Below are 13,944 nucleotides of genomic sequence, written 5' to 3' on the forward strand. Positions count from 1 at the left end.
CACCCCGTCTCCGAAGAGCTCCAGGTGGTCCTGGGCCTCCCGCCGCTGGGGCTCGCTGAACAGGCTCCAGGCCACCGGCACCGTCAGCAGGAAGGCGTGGGGCCCCCAGGGGCACAGCGAGAGGCTGCGCCGAAGCTCCCGCCTCACCGCCTCCGCTGGCTCCCCCGCCGGGCCCCCCCACCCCGGGGTGTCAATCACACTCACCTCCCGCCCCTCCACCTCCCCCTTTCCCCGCAGGCTCCGCCCCGTCCCGCCCCCAACCCGGAAGACCTCCCGGCCCAGGATGGCGTTCCCCGCCGAGCTCTTCCCCGCCCCGCTCTCCCCCAGCAGCACGATCCTCAGCTGGGACAGCTGGTACGCCTCACACACCCCCGTCTGCTTCCTCCCTGCACCACAGGCAAAACAGCGCCCCCTGCAGTTAAAGCCTGGAACCGTTTTACAGTAACTGTGTAACACAGGAATAAAACATCTGTACAGGCGTAATCACTCCTGTTTGTTATTATTATTCACCAAGCAGTTTTCTCTGAGCAACAGCACTTGTATAAAATAATTTTCTAGTTTTTTGAGCAAATAACATTTTATACAGATTTAATCGCTCATCTTCATAAAGTATGCGAGTATAATCTGAGGGCACTGTAGGTGTCTACAAACAGTACTTTCAAAATATGAATTTATTTCACATTCACGTGCGTTTAGTGTACAAATGAGCAGCGCGGCGAGGAGGTGAAAGGTCAAGTCGACGGTTGAACTCCAGCGCTCAGGCCAAAGCACCTCGAGAGCAGCGTTAGTGCATAAAGGCAGAAAAAGACAAAGGACAGAATGGCTCATGCAGCGGAACTCACTGATTAGGAACGGCGAGATTCTGCCTGCCTCCTTGTCCACGACTCTCCTCTTTCGCCCAAACATGGTGGGTTTGTTTCAGAGAACTCCTGAGGCTCACGTTCAGGTCCTCCGTTCTCTTTGGTTTCCACCCTTTCCCCCTCCTCCGGCTTCACTTCCTGCCTTTGTCCACAGGACAGGAAGTGGACTCCATCAGGCCCACATCTTGAAAGCTGGCTTTGTTAATGGACACGTTTGTGCTGCTGGTGACCTCTCCAGCACACTGGCACACAGGTTCAGCTCCTTCGACTGGACTGTGGACAGACACACGGACACAGGAAGTTGTGGACAGACACACAGACACAGGATGGTGTGGACAGACACATGGACACAGGACGGTGTGGACGGACACACGGACACAGGACGGTGTGGACAGACACACGGACACAGGACGGTGTGGACAGACACACGGACACAGGACGGTGTGGACAGACAGACAGACAGATAATGACCCTGCGTGTTTGAGGCCCACACAGAACACTGCCATTGTCCCTTTGGGCAAGGTACCTATCCTGAATTTCATCACTAAGTGTCCAGCTGCATAAACGGATGTAAGAGAATGTAAACAGCTCAACTCGCTCTGGATACAGGCCTCTGCTGAATGCATGAAATGCAGAAATGCGCTCATTCTTGGAGCTCAGATCACACAGGCATGATTCAAAGGTGGGGAAGTGCTTTTGTACCCTTCAGCAAGGTGCGTAACCTGACTGGTTTCAGTGAGTATCCAGTTGCATAGACAAATTGTACATTAAAAAAAAAAAAAAGGAACTGAGCAAGTTGTCTTAGAGTATCTGCTGAAATGTACATGATGTGCAATGTTTAACAAGGACAACAGGTCATTCATCCAAGCTAGCCATTTTGCCTACTCTAGCAAGTGTGCCAACCACCGGGTCTAACCTGGGTTGCTTGCTGCCACACGACCTCACAAGCTACTCCGTTAAAACCACTTCCTGATTACCACAGTGAAATCTAGCTTTGGCTAATTAGGTACAGGTGCAAAGTCCACCCCTTATTTCATGCTCAGCTGTGTGAGAAGCGTAAAGCAGTGCTCAGGGGTTAAAGGTCAGTAAACTCAAGGAATTCACCCCCACCTACACAGCCCCACCGCACCCCTCCCCACCCCCCAACCAAACACACGCAGGCGACCTTTGCAAACGTCATCACACATTTTATAGAAAATCTATAAAACTATACAGCAGACTAGAGACGAAACGTCTGCTCGATCACTTAATGAACACAACAAGCAGAACACAACATACTTGTGTTTATACCTATGGTACTATTAGCCTATAGAATTAACAGCCCTTATGTTCTAACAGTTTATTCGCAGAGTTTGTAGTTTTTCCACTCCAGGGATTCACAATTTAAAGGTAAAACACATATTTGTGTTAATTTCAGTCAGCTGTAAGCATAAGGTCACACCTGCCTACGTTCCATCTAGGCTACATTTGCCACTGTAAACATAAGCAAGCATGCAGTCCACCCAAGCAATCAATCAATCAGCAGAATAGTTTGCCAAATAAAGGAATTTTGCCAATAAACAATAATGTGGAAGTCTGGAAATGAAGGTCATCGTTGCATTTTAACTCCTGTTAAAAGCAGTGTTCGTAATGATTAATGAGCTCAGAAGTGCGAAACAATCCCGTCGTCTGTATCGAGAAGCAGTCCGAACACACGACCTTCAGCGCGTTTACGTCTGAGGGAATCTCGTCTGCCGCTTACCTGTGGAACGCCTTCCTGAGCTCCTCCTGCCCCGCAGCTCAGTCTGAGCGAACAGGCACACACTCTCACCTGCCCCTCGCTCTGGTGTCACCCTTTTGCTTCCTGTCCCCCTTGTGACCCTGTGCATCACTTCCTGTCTCTCACATCACCCTGTACATCACTTGCTGTCTCTCACATGATGCTGTACATCACTTCCTGTCTCTCAAATGACGCTGTACATCACTTCCTGTCTCTCACATGACCCTGTGTAGTCCAAAGAACCCCCGTCTCCCTTTCATACCAGCAGCGTTACAGTACAGATCACCAAACAGCCATAAAATGCATGTTTACACGCGCACGCGCACACACACGCACACGCACAAAAACACACGCACACACACACACACACGCTCAGGGTGAACAGAGGGCATCCCCTGATAAGAAAAATACACACAATACTAAATGGCAGTGGAGAATCTGCACTCACTGATTGTGGTTTCAATGCTTCACACCTGTGATGCAGTAGAATATACACATATATATATTTTTTAATTATTATTATTTAACCTTTATTTAACCAGGGAAGGTCCCATTGAGATTAGAAATCTATTTTTCAAGGGAGCCCTGCGCAAGACAGGCAGCAGCCTAAAATGTTGCAAATAAAACAAAACAGTGGTTTGTGTGGTAAACTGAGGGCATCCATTGAAAAAAGTTACACAGAATTCAAAATGGCACCATTACTCCAAACACAGTCTGACAGCGCTCACCTGGCTGGACCTTACCTGCAGTATCTGCTTCCGTCCTGAGCCAGATGCTTCTGTACGAACACCAGCAGGCATCCACACCTGTGCCAAAATACCGTCCTGCGTTCTGAGGGAAAGGAGCGTCATCCAGGCCATTTCAACACGCTAGAGAAACACTACAGCAGGATGCAGTCCCTGGCCAATCGGGCCAACAAGGTGCCTACCGCGCTTGGGCCAAATCACACCAGAGAAATTCCCCGCAAGTTTAAATTTGTGTTTACCTGACGACATGAAGAATGTTGTTGGTGTCACACTTGTCCACTTGTCTGAAATAAGAGAAGGATTGTAAACCCCGATACACCTCTCAGGTCATCACTGCAAAAAAAAATGTCTTGCAATTAGTGTTGCAATGAGACTTAAAATCTTCCTGCTTTATCTCCAGGAGAAAATATTAAGCTTGTTTTAAGTTACTTTTTGTTTGAAAAGTGAAACTCTCACCTTGTTGGCAAATCTTTTTGTCTTATTTAGCAAAAAAGGAATAGGAATAAGATTTAAAGTCTAAAATGCTTGTTAAGATTGACTTCTTTTTTGTTTTTTTGCAATGATCACACCATCATCCACCTGTACTGCATAGATTACACTGTAACTCACTCTGGATAAGAGTGCTTGTTAAATTCCAGTAAAGATTCAGGTGGATTGGCAAAGAAGGATTTTTGCTGCTTTTTGCAGAACCGTACCAGAGGTTCAACCCAAAACCCATTAAACCCAAGATTATTATTTCCAGAAAACCCAATAATGGCACTGCCGTTGTGCAGCAATGTTCTGGTAAGCCAACATTTGGTACTGGAGAACTTTACACCTTACAACCCAATAAAACCAAACACAATAACCACCCAGTGTTTTTTATATAAAATAACAATATATTTTTTAACAGCAGTCTTCAACAGCATTTAGAGCATTAAAAAAACACTCAGTTTTATCCGAATGAAAGATCATTAAAGAATGGAAGTCATAAAGGTGAGCAAGGAGTGGGGCATGGAGGGGTGGGGCATGGAGGGGCGGGGCAGAGAGGGGTGGGGCAAAGAGGGGCGGGGCATAGAGGGGCGGGGCAGAGAGGATGAGGAGCAGAAATAATGGGAAAATGAGGCTTCATGACACAAAAAACCAATGGTCCTATCAGTCATATACTATCAGTCACGTATTGATTTCAACAAATCATCATGCTTTGCTGTGAGGTGAAAAATGTTTTAATCGTCATTGGAACCAATGACTGACAGCTGATCACAGCTCCGCCCATTGCTGAGGTCAGGAAACATCAATCTGAGACCAGTACAGAACAGACAGACGTTCTGACGACGGGAAAAGGTCACTCACATCGAGCCTGACTTCCACCCGGACAAGGCCAGATTCAGGATTTATAAATACATGCACCCATTCATTGCACCTGATTCAATCAGCAGCGAGTCACACACAAAAGCAAGAGCTCCTCTCACCCCCTGTTCAGGACTTTGGTTTTCCAAACTGTGAATGTGGGGGGGGGGGGGGGGGGGGGAGAAAGGACAAGTTTAGACCGAATCCAGGCCAGGGACCGAATCCCAAACAGGGATCGAATCCCGACCAGGGACCGAATCCCGAACAGGGATCGAATCCCGAACAGGGACCGAATCTGAATCCCGAACAGGGACCGAATCCCGAACAGGGACCGAATCCAGCCGGGTCCGGCGCTCTGCTCTGAACGGACGAAGGCGAGGGCACTGCAGTGTTCTCTCTGAGGGAGGCGATGTTGGCCGTCTCTGCTCTGGCTGCAGAGCCCTCTAGGCTTTGGGCTCCAGGGGTGGGAGGAGTCTGGAGGAGGCCTGGGCGCTCGGCGAGCCCGTGGCGTCCGAGGGGGGCGTGGCTGCTGGCGTGCCGGGCGGAGCCGACTTGGCCGAGGACCGCGTGGCGATTTTGAGCCCGGTCTCTGCGGCGGCTTTGGCCCCGCCCAGGGGAGGAGTCCTAGCCGCAGGCTGTGCCGGTGCGTCGTTTGGCGCTTTTGGCGAAGGCCTCGTGTCAGCTTTCCTGCCCCCCTTCGCCGCGGGCGTGGCATCTGGCGCGGGGGCCTTCCTCCGCGTCTTCGACACGGCTCGGGACACAGGCATTATGGGTACCTTGGCAACAGTCGTCATGGGGGTCACAACCGTTGACGAGGCCAAGACGGGGATAGACACGCCCTGCCCGGCCAGCAGGAAAACGACGGGCCCCAACACCTTACCCCCCCTCGGGGCCCCTGGGCCGGCTGCTGCCCCCACCCGCTGCTGCCCCCCCCGTTCTGCCCCCGCCTGCCGGGGCAGAATCCTGGGGAACCTCTGCAGGCCTTGCAGGAGCTTGGGGTCGGTGTGGGCGGGGCCGTGGAGGGCGAGCCGGTGCTCCTGCAGCAGGGGCGGACTGGCGAAGCTGAGCTGGCAGGGGGCGCAGCGAAGCGGCTGGTCGGGGGCGAGGTGCACGCGGCGCCGGTGGGTACGCTGCTCCCTCGCCCGCAGGAAGCGGCGCGGGCACAGGTCGCAGGCGAAGGGCCGCTGGCCCGTGTGCGTGAGCCGGTGCGAGGTCAGGTGGTGCAGGCGGCGGAAGGCGCGCGGGCAGTCGGGGCAGGGGTACGGCCGCTCCCCGCTGTGCGCCCGGGCGTGCAGCTTCACCTCGTACTCCGTCTTGAAGCGCTTGCCGCAGTCGGGGCAGGGGTGCGAGCGGCGCAGGCCGTGCCGCAGCGTGTGTGCCCGCAGCTCGCCGGCGGAGCGGAAGCAGAGCGGGCACTGCCCGCAGGCGAAGGGGCGCGCGTCCGAGTGCGTGCGGGCGTGGCGCCGCAGGTGGCGGGCGCAGCGGAAGCTCTTGGGGCAGCTGGGGCAGGCGTGCGGGCGCTCGCGCTGGTGGGTGACGCGGTGCAGGCTCAGCGCCGCCGCCTGGCCGAAGCGCTTGTGGCACTGCCCGCACTCGTAGGGCCGCTCGCCCGTGTGCGTGCGCTCGTGATTGGCCAGCTGCCCGGCGCTGGCGTAGGCCTTCCCGCAGTGCGCGCACATGCAGAGTTTGGGGCGGGGCTGCGCGGCGGTGGCGGGGGGCCTGGGGCGGCCCTCGTGCGTGCGCAGGTGGCTCTGGAGCCCGTCGGAGCGGTAGAAGCGTTTGGGGCACTGAGGGCAGGCGTGCGGCTTCACGCCGGTGTGCCGCCGCTGGTGCTTCTTGGCGGACTCCGGGCGGGTGAATCGCTGCCCGCATACCTCGCAGGAGAACGGCTTCTCGCCGCTGTGGCTGCGCAGGTGTGATGCCAGGCCCTTGCGCTGCTTGAAGCTCCGCCCACAGTGGGGGCAGTCATGGCCGCCGCCGGGCCCGCCCTCGCCCCCCCCCTCGCCGTGCCTGCGCATGTGCCTGCGCAGAACCCACTCTTTGCTGAAGCTCTTCCAGCACCGGCTGCAGCTGTGGTGGGCCGCCCCCGGCCCCGGGGCCCCCGCCGGAGGCGTGGCAGCGTCCGCGGGGCCCCCCCTCACCGGAGGGGGCTCCCCCCCGCCGTCTCCCTCGGCCCCCCAGGGCCCGGCGTAGGAGTGGGAGATCTCCAGCACCACCTCCCCTTTCTCGTCCTGGGGCCCGCCCTGGGGGTCGTCCCCGCAGAGGGAACCCCCATCCAGGGCCGTGGTCGCCACGGTGAGCTCGTAATCCACTGCCGGCTCCGCCTCCACGAAGCAGGCCGCTTCCGGAACATTCCGAACCACGGCAGCGCCGCTCTCCTGTTCCAGTCCCACTGAAGAGCGGGGGGGGGGGGGGGGGGGGGGGAGACAGAGACAGAGAAAGAGAAGGACATCAAACAGTGAATACATTTTCCGATTCTCCATTTAATTTCCACCTTTGCTTTGCTGCAGTTAACCATGTCCCATTCAAATGTTCAACCAACTGTTGATTTGTCATAAACACATAAGCAGATATTTTTGTTTTTTCTCTCACTGCTGAGTTAGGTAGCTGATCAGTTGATCATAAGTGCTAAATGCTAAACCTGCAACATCCACAACTACATCAGAACTGCTACAGACTGTCAACAGAGCAGAAACATGCTAGATCCTCTGAAACACAGGGTACTGAAAAACAGCTAGCGAGGCTGCACACAGCTTAATCTTCTCCTAGACTGATCCTAGCTACAATACTCAACATGTCACTGACGCTTCCATAATCGTTCTATGTATGTTAGTACGCGTGCTGTTGTCCAGTTGGCGAAATGAGCATGAATCGATTAATCACATCACCTGCATCGTTGTCAATTCGTTCGATCTCTTCAAACACCGCTGGGGATTCGCTGGGCCGGTCGTCGGGTGAGCCAAAGCTAACGGCTTTCAGAGTAACTTGCGTCTGCGTTTCTAAAACGTGTAGCTGTTCAGCCAGGTGTCGAATCTCCGCTTCCTTTGCAGCGATCTTCTCGTGAAACTGGACCACGGTGTCCTTTACCCAGGCGATAATCTGAACCATGGCCTGTTTTAGGAGACAGTCCATGCAAGACGTCAGCTGTGTTTGAAATTCCAATAAAATCTCCGTATCCGACTGCCTGTCGCCTGTTTCGGGTTCTCCAAATATGACCGGTGTTTTTTCCGCTTTGGACTTCCCCAGCTGACACTCTGGATAATTCGGGTTAGCTGATGCGAGACGTTTCTCAGTTTCCTTGGAGACAACATTATCTTTATTTGGAGAAAACGTGTCTTTCACAAGAGCAGTTATCTCAGCTGTGGTTCGTTTCAAAAGAGAGTCCATGCACGAGTCCAGTTGCACCTGAAGCGTAAACATGTACGCGGTTTCTTCCATTTCCAGGTATCTGCATTTAGTCGACGAGTTGGACTAAATTGTAAAATATTTTCCCGAGGCTCCCCTTGCACTTCTTGATGGAAGTTAATAAACTCAAGATTGGACCAAACAATGCCGGAACAAAGAGATCACTTCCGGTAGGAAATAAGGTGAAATTTCAAAATAAAAGTTTGAAGCGTGTACTACAACAAAAATAGAGGTTTAAAGGCATACTATGCAGGATTTTTACCTTGAAAATAATATAAAATAACCATGCTGAGGCATATCGTTTTTTGTGATTAATTATTATTTTATTGAAAATAAATTTCGATTTTACTCCCCACTCACCCACGCTTGGGGCTAAAGGATATTAAAAAAATAAATAAATGATTAAACCTAATTTAAAATCTATTACCTGAAATCAAATCAGGGTCTTAATACTAGCAGCTGCTGAGTACCGAGCATCTAGTTTCTTAAGACTAGCTCCATGAGTCCGAGCTATTGATGTTTCCATATAGATAATATAGAGGAAGCTGGTTCACCCAATGAGACCAGGACAAGAAATGTGGGGGCTTCCACCTCTGTGCAACCATCCTTTTAGCTGCTGTAGGGGACCCCATAGGTTTCCATCGCCACACGCAAGAAAATATTTTTTTTTAAATTAAAAAAAGCTTCAAGGAGAAAGAGCTACCCTTGCAAGGATCTACATGGAAACAGCTGGCCAAACTGGAAAAGGAAGAGTGCAGGATGAAAAATGCTGGGGAGAAAAACATAGAAGTTTACAGGAATGAGCTTATAGATCAGAAGCAGAAGCTCAGAGCACAGTAGAGGGCTCACAACATCTCAGAGTCCATGTCCATGTCCTTCCTGTAATTAAAGTCCTTTCTACTTATAAAGCACATAGCCTTCATTTGTTGTTAGCAACATTATTAGCTTTTCATCACAGCCTGGTTGGTTGTTTGAAGTTATAAATTATTTATTGTATTGATAATCTTTTTTTCACTATAGTATAACTACTTGACTACTTGTTTACTTTCATGACTGTATATTTTTCCTTTTCAGAAACCTGGAAAAAAAATTTTTTGCTCATCTCCACACTTAATGAAATTGATGTATTTCACCACGTTTGAGTAATTAGTAATTGTATAAATGGCATTATCACATAAAAAAAATAAATGTTTAATTTCATTGGAGCTGAATGGAAGGTCCTTTACTCTGTTCACTGCCATGAGCTGCGCTGCCCAAGACAGTGACAGTATCTTCATTCCACCACTAGATGGCAATAAATCTACTTAACGTCACATCATTACTGCTGGCTTTCCCTTCTGTCTCAGGTAGCTGAAAATGCTTCCACACGTGCCAAATGTAATTACCTGCACCGGAATAGCTATTTATACTTTATCAATGAAAGGGGCATAAAGCTAAAAGCTTGAACCTTCTAGTCTTACAATCAACCAGGATTTACATCAGGACTCAGTCACTGGAGTCTGTCCACATTGAGTCAGAGACAGGACGGCCCAGACCAGGACTCAGCACACTTTGAGGCAGGAGTGTGATGAGTGAGACATTTAAAAAAAAAAAAAATGTTTCAAAAAAATTTGATAAAAGCAGAAACTTACCCAGGATGCACCACACTGCTCCTCCAACAAACTGAGCGGAAACCAAATGCTGTTCCAAGACATTCCGCAGATTCCACTGTCTTCACACATTTCAGAACCACAAAGCAAATGCATAATTTAGAGCTGCTGAAGGGAGCAGGGAAAATCAGTCTGTCCCTTGGGGAATAAATCATTCAGTCAGGGGACAGGAAACGGATGACGAAGCAGCAAAGACCAAAAGAGGTGATTCCTGCCCAGGTGAGGCTCATGGGCCCAAATAATGAAGAAAAAGCAGGTGAGCCTAGGCCACCATGTAGTCAGACCCAGGGCTTGTTTCACACAGCAGGGTCTCTGAGTCAGCTGGGTACCTGCACTGTTTTTTTATTTCGCATTTCATATGTATAAAATACAAAATAAAAGACTGACAAAATACTAAATGAATGTGTTATTTAAGTGACAACAAAGAAAAAGCCAAGAAAACTTTCCTTTAATAAGAGCAGGAACACCACCGGTTCACATTTTCTTGCCTAGTTTTGTTGTACCTTTTCAAAGTGAAGGCTCTCACTGATGTTTGCTGAGAACTAGATGCAGCCAGACTCGCGGAGGCTGCTAACCGGCTTGTCACGCTCAGTCACTGTGGAGTCGAGCGCTCATGTCGTTGACTTACGTGATGCTGCGCTGTTCCACCGCTGTTTGGGTATGTTAGCTTGGTGTCTCACCGCTCTTTGCAAAGCATTTCAAGGAATGTCAGTCTGGTTTTAGCCACGCCCACAAGCAGACAAGCATGCTTGAGCGCCGATGAAGGAACATGTTTTTCCCATCGTAACATCGCTCAGTTGTCAAAACTGACACTGATAAACACTAATGCTTGCGAACACCAGCCTATGGCACATCACAGTGAGAATAGGTCACTGTAAGAGGAAATAGTTATAAATTATTTAAATCACGCTGGTGCTTAAAAAATGTGTTCAATCGCTTACAGATTTTCCTACACGTTCAGCATTTCTCTTATCGTTTAGGGATTAAACGTTTATAAGTCACACCCCTAGTTTTAGGTGTCTGTAGGAAGCTGAATATAGATAAGGTAGCAAGATTCAACAAAGTGGGCTATCAATTTTTCAAACCCAACAGCTGCACCAGGAAAGTGTAAGTCAGAGCACGAGGTCTTCTTTAGCAGTAACCATCTTTATGACTGAAACATGTTTTCACTCTCCTGTTATAATCGGGTCAAATTTGACCTGTTATGGACTTTAACGTCATTGAAACACCCACTGAACATTGAAACACTAAAACTTTTTTCAGCATGAAACATAATGGCACCCTTGAAAGTGTTGATATGAATGTGTAAAATTCATGTTGATGAATGTTATATTTATATAATGTTGATAGGCTACACCATTTAAAGATACTGTTCTTGATCAAATTTGACCCAGTGGTACAGAATGGTGATTGAAAATGCAGCAGAGTGTAAGAACAGTGTACAAATCGAGTTTTTGACTACCTGCTAAATTTTGCATGCAGACACACACACACACACACGCACACACTCAAACACACACACACACATACTCACACACTCACATGCACACACACACACACACACACACACACACACACACACACACACACGCAGAAGACGGCACCTTGGTAAACCCCCTCCCGCTGCATTTGCTGTGTGGGCCACTCCAGTGCAGGAATCTGGTCCTGCTCCACCCTCAGCCCCGCCCGAGAGGAGCAGCATGGAGACGTAGGCTGAAGACGTGCCGCGCCTGTGCTTCTAAGAAAGACGGCGGAACCAGAACAACCTGCCAGACCTGCAAAATGTCAGGCGCACAGACGGTCACAAACTGTAATATATGTGCAGTATGAAAGGATCACTTGCCGCAAACCCATCAGACCCTCCATCCATCCCTCCCTCCATACATACAGTAGTGTAGTTCAGTGATAAAAAAGAGTGACAAATGTGACCAATGGCAGTGCATATGGATACAATTGTTCACGTTCAAATAGTCTAACAAATATAAGAATCAATATTATCCAATATAATACTGTAATATAAAAAGCTGACAGGGCAGAAGAAGAGGTCCTCATTAGCCATTCCTAGTAAGTCCAGAAGAAAGCAGCACCCCTGAATACCCATATGGCATCCTTCACCAGAGAATGTTTGAACTTTGATTAGAAAAAGTATAACACCCAACAACATATACAAAAGCCTTATTGCTGTTTTATTTTTCAATTAAACTTTTCATTTATTTCATGTATGATAATATAGTTTGAAATGAAATCTTCCGTTGTCAATGAAATAAATGCCTCCTTTTTGCAGTGCTGTAGAACAATAAACGTTACTTCATACACAGGTCACCACATTGCCCTCATGTCATTATGCAGTTGTTACATGGAAGTTTTGATGTACAGTAATTTCCTGTACCGGTAGAAAAAAAAACAGCAGTTAACTGTAGATCTAGGAATCCATTAGAGGGGCTGCCTAACTGCTCAGCTGAGGTGAAGTCATCTTTAGGGCAATGGCTAGCCCAGCCACATCTCACCCTCAGTTTGCAATTACAGCGTTATACTGTGTTCGTATTTACAGTAAAGTAATGGATATTGTGTTTCACATTACAGTAATAACTCTGTAAATAAATTTACAGTAATTTACACATTAATTTACTGTAATTTTCACAGGAACTTTTGAACAGTGCATTCATACCTGGAATGAACGCACTAAAACATGATGGAGGTGTAAATTAGACTAATCAAATCAGGTTCTCTTGGGGGCTGCATGGGGTGGAGATGCATGAATGCATCCTATGATGCTTAACACAAAAGGAGACAGGATTTAAAATTTGCTTCACATATGTTTTTACTTATCACTTAAGTCTGATATGATATGAAGACGCAGGACTTCCATATACGTTATCAGCTAGCAGTTTGTTTAAATTCAAAACTGCGTTTTTACAGTATTTAAACAGCTGTTCTGCGTATGCGTTCAGTAGGATAGCTATATAATTAATTGAGAATACAGTGTCTTTTGCCCTTGTATGGTTTTTCACCTATTGTACACCGCCTGGCATCATGCCATATTTTCTTTACATGATACATAAATAAATACTTTTTAATGTGATTTATGTCCTCCTCTTCGGTGTTGTATATGCTATTATACAGCGTGAAGTAGCCCTGTTGATAATACCCTATATTTTCTGATCAGTCAATTTAAGTTTTCTTTTTCTTGTGGTTCCCTCGCTATTTGTGCCCGGTTGCGCCGTTCCCGTTTCTTAGTGCCTGGTAATGTGCATGTGTAAGCTTGCCATACTACTTCCGACCTTTTTTTATGGGTGTCGCCCGCTGCAAAATTAGGAAGGGCGTTTAATTGACTTGACCGCGTACATAGGAACAGCCTTTGTAAATCGGTCGTTAATATGTCAGTATCTGCGACCGCAACAGAGCCGCAATACAGCGAGTGTTTTTTTTTTGGTCTGGAATGTTTTCGCGCTGCGACTGTTTCCGTGGCCCTGACAGTCAATAATTGCTTCATTTGAACGCGGACAAGTTTGGAGCATCAGTCAATGAAAAAATATTCCACTTGCATCTTGAGACTTCGCTTTATTCTTTGGCGGAAATGAGACGACTTGGATGAACAGATTCCAGAACAGATTTTTCCGGTAAGTGATGCTAAATCATATAACTGTTCGTAACGCTGGCTAAAAAAATACAAACGAGTTCAGACTAGCTGTGTAACACAGGAACGCACAGGACCGCGGCTTGATCGAGACGAGCGCACGCCTCAGTTTCATTCACAGTTTATCATGCATATCAACGTAAGTACTACAAATGTTACTGTGGTTTATTAGTACTTTTCTGTACAAACGACTCAGGAAAAAATATATACAAAAGCATAACACATGTGTAATTCTAAATGACACTTTACACAAACAAAAATTGCTTTTGACATCCGCTAATTTCATTTTCCAAAAAGAGAATTTCGACCCGCTTTGTGCATCTCCCTTCAGAATGATAAAACAGTTGAGACTACAGAGACACTAGATTATTGAAGGCATGGGGGGTCTTTGACCATTCTTTCATACAGAACCTTTCAAATTCCTTTTAGAAAAATCTACATACTATGTATCCTCTCCAGCTGAATCACCTTCAAATAATTCAACTCTATTGACCTTAATTCTGTATCTGATGTTGAAAAGTAAGCTATTGTACTGTATGTAGAGGTACATAATCTAACT

The 13,944-nt window shown here is 48.0% G+C and overlaps 1 protein-coding gene and 1 long non-coding RNA gene across 3 annotated transcripts; both read right to left on the minus strand.

The window, feature by feature from the left end:
- Positions 1-280: 280 nt before the first annotated feature.
- On the minus strand, positions 281-4,377 carry LOC118231635. 2 transcript variants are annotated; one of them, XR_004766111.1, is made up of 3 exons: positions 3,605-4,377; positions 843-1,133; positions 281-386 (listed from the first exon to the last, which is right to left on the minus strand). It is a non-coding gene; the product is annotated as an uncharacterized LOC118231635 (long non-coding RNA). The 2 variants fall into 2 exon arrangements; XR_004766110.1 differs by lacking the exon at positions 3,605-4,377 and adding an exon at positions 2,602-3,083.
- A 37-nt stretch (positions 4,378-4,414) lies between these two features.
- On the minus strand, positions 4,415-8,403 carry LOC118231627 (zinc finger protein 135-like). The gene is made up of 2 exons (XM_035425647.1): positions 7,583-8,403; positions 4,415-7,086 (listed from the first exon to the last, which is right to left on the minus strand). Exons 1-2 carry the CDS (start codon positions 8,130-8,132, stop codon positions 5,138-5,140), a joined length of 2,499 nt encoding a protein of 832 aa, XP_035281538.1. The 5' UTR covers positions 8,133-8,403; the 3' UTR covers positions 4,415-5,137.
- Between the last annotated feature and the right edge of the window lie 5,541 nt (positions 8,404-13,944).

Source organism: Anguilla anguilla, chromosome 7 (genome assembly GCF_013347855.1).
Source record: "Anguilla anguilla isolate fAngAng1 chromosome 7, fAngAng1.pri, whole genome shotgun sequence".
Taxonomy (NCBI): domain Eukaryota; kingdom Metazoa; phylum Chordata; class Actinopteri; order Anguilliformes; family Anguillidae; genus Anguilla; species Anguilla anguilla.